At 40.8% G+C, this 7,618-nt stretch overlaps 1 protein-coding gene across 4 annotated transcripts in view; it reads left to right on the plus strand.

The window, feature by feature from the left end:
* Positions 1-7,618, plus strand: part of stab1 (stabilin 1) — a 68,110-nt gene that overhangs the window by 6,181 nt on the left and 54,311 nt on the right. The window contains exons 2-5 of one of the 4 annotated variants that reach the window (XM_015043992.1): positions 245-373; positions 5,816-5,943; positions 6,247-6,362; positions 7,321-7,406. In XM_015043992.1, coding sequence (XP_014899478.1) covers positions 5,852-5,943; positions 6,247-6,362; positions 7,321-7,406 — 294 coding nt within the window. In that variant the 5' untranslated portion in view covers positions 245-373; positions 5,816-5,851. Of the gene's footprint in view, positions 1-244; positions 374-2,899; positions 3,384-5,815; positions 5,944-6,246; positions 6,363-7,320; positions 7,407-7,618 lie in introns of those variants that run through there. The other 3 variants (XM_015043995.1, XM_015043993.1, XM_015043991.1) reach the window with 3 other exon arrangements.

The following is a 7,618-nucleotide window of genomic DNA, read 5'->3' on the forward strand; positions in this document are numbered from 1 at the left end:
AACATGTTTGTTTTTCATTCTGTGGGTAGAAAGTGCTGAAATTTTACTCAAGTGAGAGTAAAAAAACTTTATAATAAAATTATTTAAGTAAGAGTAAAAAGCACAGTGAAGTAAAGATATTCACTTTTTTAAAAAACTTACTCAAGTAAATATAATTGTGTAAATGTAACAAGTTAACTCTGTTTTGCCTCAACGTTTGAATTTGACCAAGTTTTAACCATGTGACCCAAACTGCTCCCCTCAGATAAAAGCCAAACCCTGAAATCCTGGTAAACTTCTTGGACCTGCAGAGACACCGAATTCACATCATCATGGCCTTCAGTTGACCCCAAGCAAAAACGACGACCCTGATCCAAAATCAGGGCCTTCGCTGGTAAGTGGACTTTACCCATGTAGAGCTTTATCAACGACTGAGGCGCATGGAGTGGGAACCAGAAAGATTGAGCTGTTCGGACGCAATAACAGGACGAATGTTTGCAGGAGTCGGAGGGAGGCTTTAAAACCTGCTTGGTTAAACACACAAAGTGAAACATTCTTTGTAGAAATCATTAACAAAAACATCAACAATGTTTGTGCCTCATTAGCCACAGTTGGTTGGCAAATCCAATACCAACGCTTTAACAAAATGGCTGAGAAAATCGCAAAATTTTAACAGTACAACCACAAAACTTAGAAGAAATTATAAATCAGTTGCGCTCATCCTCTTGCTGTTTTGATGTCCAACCCACAACTCCTTAAAAAAGTCCTGCATCTGATCCAGACAGTAAACTCGTCGCTCTTATCAGGTGTTTTCCCATCAGGCTTTAAAAACAACTTTTATCAAACCTCTGATAAAAAAAGAACAATCTGGACAAATCGCTACTGCAGAATTACAGGCCGATCTCCAACTGCCCATTCATCAGCAAAATTACTGAAAAACTGTTTCAACACGATGACCAACCAACCGCTCTGACGTCAGTCCGGTTTCCATGGTTACCAGAGTACCGAGACTGTCCTAGTTAAAGTGTTCAATGACATCCACATAAACACAGTGCTGGTTCTGATGCACCTCAGTGCAGCTTTTAACACGGCAAGTATTTTTGTCTAGTTTTTACTGTAAATATACTAGCACACTTGAAATAAGACAAAATTAACAAACAACTTTTCAGCAAGAACTAGGAGTCAAGTCAATAATTCCTTAATATTGATGAAAAAGTTCTAGTTCATCTGGAAGATTATTTAAATTATAAAATACTTTTTTCCCATGTTAAAAGTGAAATAATCTGCCAATGGTATAAGAACTTTTTCACCAATACTAAGGAATTATTAACTTAAGCTCCTATTTCTTGTTTGAAGTCAATGAGACTTAAAATAACAAGTCTTGAGTTAGTTTTGTCTTATTTTAAGTGTATATTAGATATATTTATACTGGACCAAAAATACTTGGTAAGATTTTGAGTTTTTGCAGTGTACTGATCATGACTGAATCGACTGGAGAGTTGGGCCGGACTCTCCGGTCCAGTGCTCAACTGGTTCGAATCTTACATAAAGTACTGGGATTTCTTTGTTTCAATAACTTCTCATTGAACCGGACAGAAGTAACATGTGGGGTTCCCCAAGGCTCAATCCGAGGGCCCCTCTTATTCTATACCTACATGCTCCCACTGGCTCAGGTTATAACAGGAAATAAGATTAACTACCATGCTCTACATTACTATAAACGGTAAATGGACTGAACTTATATAGCGCTTTTCCAATCATTTTGACCAATCAAAGCGCTTCACACTGGAGTCACATTCGTACTCACAAAGGCTCACACATTTATACGCCTATATGCAGATCGATAGGCAATTTGGGGTTAAGTGTGTTACCCAGAGGCACATCGCCATGTGGCAGGAGGAAGCTGGAATCGAAGCTACAATCTTCTGATCACAAGATGATTATTCAACCTACATCACAATGTCACCAGGTGACTCAGAACCATCCAGTCACTGAATAAATGCTTAGAACAGATAAATGTGCCAAAACTTTCTCCAGCTGAACAGAAACAGAACTGAAGTTATTATCTTTGGACCTAAAGAGGAGCGATCTGGAGTCAGCTTCAGTTATTACAGCTGGAAGCTAGAAATCAGACTCAAATCTGACCTGTAAGAACATAAAACACAGTTACAAAGTCGGCCTTCTATCACCTGAAGAACATTTCCAATAGTAGAGGAGTGATCCTCTAATCCTGGATTAGAGGATTAGTGCGAATTGGTGAATGTGGCAAGATCTAGAGAAACTCATCCATGCATTTATCTTTAGTCGTATTTATTACTGCAGCAGCGTCTTCACAGGTCTGAATAAAACAATCCTTCAGCTGCAGCTGCTCCAGAACGCTGCTGCTGGTGTTCTGACTATAACCAGGAAGGTGGAGCTCATCTAAAGTCCCTACAATGACAGAATAGACTTCAAAATACTGTTGGTAGTTTATAAATCACTGAACGGCTTAGCACCACACTGGATTAAAGATCTGCCGTATTGACCTTCCAGACCTCTCAGGTTTTCTGTTTCTGGTTCTGCTCTGCATCCCCAGAACCAGAACCAAACATGGAAAAGCAGCATTCAGCTTCTATGCACCACAAATCTGGATCAAACTTCCGCAAAACTGTAAAACAGCTGAAACGCTGAGCTCCTTCTGCAGGTTCTGGTTGTTGATTCCAGACGGTTCTGAAGGTAAACTGGATCAAAAAGACATTCTTCTTCATGCTGTCAGAGCTGCTGGATGTATTTTCTGCTTCTTTTGCGTCCATGTTTCCCTCTGGCTGTTGCAGTTGTGAAGCATTTCAGCGGTACCTCTGCTGGTACCGCCGGGTCACGTGGGAGGAGATGACCTCTACTGAGAGGTTCCTGTCTTTGCCAGTTTCTGTTATGTTTCCTTCCTAGATTAGAGGAAAAAGAAAAAGACGGCAGGCGCTGGGCTCTGGGTAACTTGCTGCTGTTCTTGGTTACTTTCTCACACATCGGGCTCAAAGATTGTGAGGAAATGTGCTGATAACAGCGTCCACGCCTGGATCCACCCTGTTGTTTGTTTTTATAAGAGCTTTGATTTTTTTTTCTTTTGCGCGGTTCTGTGCTCATAAGAAGGAGGCAGCTTTCAGTTGCCTGACAGTTGTTCCTGCTGGAGTAGTTGCCCATTGTGTTGCAGAACAGAGGATGTTGCTGTCCATGTGTTTTTTCCTGCACTGAGTTGGCAGGTTGAATTTTAAGGTTAAAGTTGTGATAGATTTTCTTTTCTGGACATTTACTCGGCATAACAAAGATACCAGGATTTATTTTGCTTTCTGGATGTGAGACTTTGAGCCATGTTGCTCTTCCTGCTCCTCTTCCTGGATCTCTGCATCCAAACTTCAGGACAACAGCAGGTAAACCGCCTCCAACTCTCTTCTTTCTCTTTTTCACCAGAGATCTAGGTGATCAGATATCGTCTAAAACAGATCTGCAGCCCGAGGTTTCACTTTTTTCAGGTTATCTCCAGAACCGTCTGCTGAATGTATGAAAAAGGTTGATCATCTGCAGGCATGAGCAAGTCAGACAAAAACCTTTTGTCATTAAACAACAGTCAAGAACTCTCTAATATTCATTCTGACTTCACTAAATCTTATTAATGGTCAAAAGTCTACAAACATTCACAACTTGAGACAATAACAACAAGTTGTTCAAGTTGGGTTTTGATGTTATTCATTTTTTATTCTTTAGACTTTTAAAAATATCAAACAGTATTTGTAGGACTTGAACTTCAGGGCTGGACAATAAATCAATAACCATATATATGGTGATAGAAACATGATCATTATCAGTAGATATTACATCTGATGGAATATTCAATATTCCATATACTTTGATCCAGAACAGCACAGCATTCTGGGGGATGTAGGCAGGAGCAAGACTTAGCCGCTCAAAATCTCATGGCTAGCTAAGCAAGGTTAGTCGGATCAACTAACTCCCTCGTTCTTTGGTTGCCTAGCAACTCCCTCGCTCTTTGGTTGCCTGGTAACAACCTGCTGAGTAACTTTTGCGCAGCAGTAGCTTCAGGTTTCATCATTGTGCTTCATAACTGCATTAAAATGAAAGACAAAAGCCTGGAGTAAAAACTGTGGGCAAAACAGGAAACGCCACCCCACTAGTGTGGCAGTACTTCAGATATTTAAAACTAAAATCTAATCAATAATTATTGATATCGACTGATATGGAACACATGCAGCCTTAGGTTGCCTTAAAATCTGAGGGACGGGTAGAACAGGTTGCTTCCTGGTCACATATTTTACTCTCTAACCCTGAAAAAATGTAACTTCTGGCTCTGAATGGGAAGTATGAGAAATCAATTTTCAGAGGTGCTGTTCAGACAAACTTTGCCAGTATTTGCAGAGCCAGACTCTAAAATCTATGACTCAGAAACCGGTAAATTAGGAGAGATCAGACACTCAAACCACCGGTCCTACAGTTCCCATAAAGCCCTTCTTCTTCCCTCCTCAGTCTGGAGCAGTGGGTGGGATTAAAGCGGCACCACTGAACTGACTTTGTTCATGTCTGAGAGACTGATTTTTCTGTTTTTAATAATCAAAGTTTATTTTCACTGGCACCTCTTTCCTGTGGGATTCCTCAGGGTTTGTTACTCTGTCCTCCTCTTTATTTAAGACTTTTACCCTTGAGGCTCCCAAATTATGAAAACTTTTCCATTGCAAACTCCAGTTCAGTCTTCACAGGGCCTTTGCTCTTAAGACCCATCTCTTTTTATTTTTATTTTAAAGTTTTTCCTGACCTCTGTGTCATTTGCTTGTTTTTTAAAATTCAGATTCTAGTTTTCTTTTATGTTGAGAACTTTGCCGAGTGATTCTGTTATTAAGTTTCTTTATGAATAAAGGTGACTTTGTTTGGCCACTACTGCTCTCTTTGGGCTCTGGTCTGAGACAACGTCTGCTTCTACGCGGATGATCTTTGGATTTACGGTAAATCCACAGATCGTCAAATACATGATGCATGTTTCATCTGGCCCCTGCTGCAGCGTCTGGGTGACATCCAGGTGACTCTGAATATTCTGACCAGTCAGGCTTCAGTTTTGTGTTCAAAACTCTGCTGCCCTTCATTTAACAAGAGCACACAGGCATGATGCTAGCTCCATTAGCTCCCTGCTAAAGGTGTCGTCCTCTGCATCTGAAAGTGGAAAAGTTTAAAGCTGCAGTATGTAACTTTTATAAAGAATTTGGTTTTTTACATATTTACAAACCATCATCATGTTGTGACAGTTTGAAAAGCTCGATGTCCTCCACCTCCTCCCTGAGATATTATTGCCATCTGGAGAAACACACCGCTCTCAACCAATCAGAGCCAGGAGGAGGGTCTTAGCGCTCTCAATCAAGCTTATGTAATCGCTGCTAAATGTGCTAATGGCATAAAAACAACTTACTTTTACGGGAAAACCATTTATTTGCCGTCATGGGTGGCTATGCTAACTAGCATTCATAACAGAATATGCTAGCTGCAACATAGCATAGAGCAGATAGGTAAGAGGGAGGGGCATGAGCACCCCCACATGAGATTGTGATGAACAGCGCTAAGATCCGCCTCCTAGCTCTGATTGGTTGTTTTCAGGCAGAGGAGCGTTAGTTTTATCTGTCTAAAACCAAACTGTCACACAAAGTGACACTTTCAACAAATATGTAAGAAAATATGTTTTATAAAAGTTAACCGTTTATCTTTAAGGTGAGTAGTGAGGCGTCTCCCTCAGCTCAGACTGAAGTTCAGTGAGTTTGTGAATGAAAGCTGAGGTTGACGTGAACGCTGCTCTTCCTACCAGACGCCGCCTCCTGGTCGCTGTGATGTTCCTCAGAGGATGGATGTTTTCACCGCCTGCACCTCCTGCGCCGCCTCCGTCACCTCCAGCTGCCCGCGCGGCTTCACCCAGCTCAGCACCTCCAACTGCAGGTAGGCAACGGGTCCAGACCCGGGTCTTCATCCGGGTCCAAACCAGGGTGGTAAAGTTTTTGGTTTTTTTATTTCTGTATTATAACGAAACATGAGGAGGCTTGGTCTATTTTCTGATAAAAAGATTTTCCCCCACTAATCACCGTTTTTATTTATTTCAGTTAATGAAAGCGTTTTCTCAGTTTCAGTTTTTGTAATTTTGTTAGTTTTGGTTAACTCTAATAACCTGGTAATCAACCCTGACCTCAACCCCAGGGATGGTCGTAATGAAAGCTCAGATTGTCATCCTGCTCTCCTCTGCAGCTACGTGGTGCAGATCGGCGGCAGGGAGCTGGAGCTCTATGGATGCCACCACCTGTGTGTGAAGAACATCCTGCATCCGCAGTGCTGCCCTGGCCGCTGGGGCCCGCTGTGTCTCTGTGAGTCGCCCTCTCAGGTCATCTCTAATCCTAACCTTCAGTCTGTGTGTCAGTCAGGACTCACAGGTCATAACAGTGGGAGATCGGTGATTGGCCGGTACTTAGATGTGAAGCCAATCTTATCCCCCGATCTCAGCAAAGGTTTATAAACCAGCCACTGTCCTCTTATGCTCTGCAGCGACAGGTTTGACTGACGGCCCATCCGGTCACGTCTGCATGTTTGCAGTTAACAGTAGACACTCCACTGTTACCAACTCAGCAATGTTATTACTATATCTAACGACCTTTCAGAAAAAAAAAAGGTATTGGCCAAAATCAAAACGGTCAGCTAAGACTCTTTAAAATCGGAAACCGGCGATCGGCCAGAAAACTGCAATCAGTGCTTTTTGTATTTAAGTATTTTTATTTAACTGATAACAGATAATTTTTTGTTGGCCAAAATTAGTTTACATTTATATTTATTTGTGTATTTTGTATTTTCTTTGAAACAGTTTTTGTATAAATTTATATATGAATATATTTCTCATTCCATTGACTGTTTATAAAAGAAAGCACAAAAAATTTATTTGAACAAAGAAAAACAGAAAAAGTGGAATATCGTCTTTGATTGTTGTTAAAAAATATTAAAAATATAATATACTTTTTAATATTTTTTGCTATTATTGCTCATCTCTACTCATCAGTTCAAAAGCCATTCTTAACCAATCATTGAGCTTAGAAAATGTAAAGAAAGTAACCAAAGTCCCAAAACCTGAAGAAGTGTTTCTTCTGTCTTAGTTTTATCTGCTCAGCATTCCTGAGAGCCGCGTTTCTCTTTCCCACGTGTTGCTGCAGTTGATGCTGCTTGATCACCACAATATGATAGATCTGTGACCTCCGTGTGTGTGTGTGTGTGCGTGTGTGTGTGTGTGTGTGTGTGCATGTGTGCGTGTGTGTGTGTGTGTGTGTGTGTGCGCAGCATGCCCAAGCTGGTCAGGAAGGATTTGCAACTACAACGGTGACTGTGTGGATGGAGACGTCGGCAACGGGACCTGCATCTGTAAGGTTAGAGCGCACCTGAGGGCCGCGACGCGTTCCTGATGTTAAAGGGCCAGTACTATGTGTTTTCCAGGCTCAGAGGGCCATTTCTTAGCACAATCAAGTAACTATGTTACCTTCAGTTTCTATAAAAATGCTATATATATATATATATATATATATATATATATATATATATATATATATATATATATATATATATATATATATATATAAAA

The sequence above is a fragment of the Poecilia latipinna genome, unplaced genomic scaffold (assembly GCF_001443285.1).
Source record: "Poecilia latipinna isolate Pla-1442-1.1 unplaced genomic scaffold, P_latipinna-1.0 Scaffold659, whole genome shotgun sequence".
NCBI classification, from domain to species: Eukaryota; Metazoa; Chordata; class Actinopteri; order Cyprinodontiformes; family Poeciliidae; genus Poecilia; species Poecilia latipinna.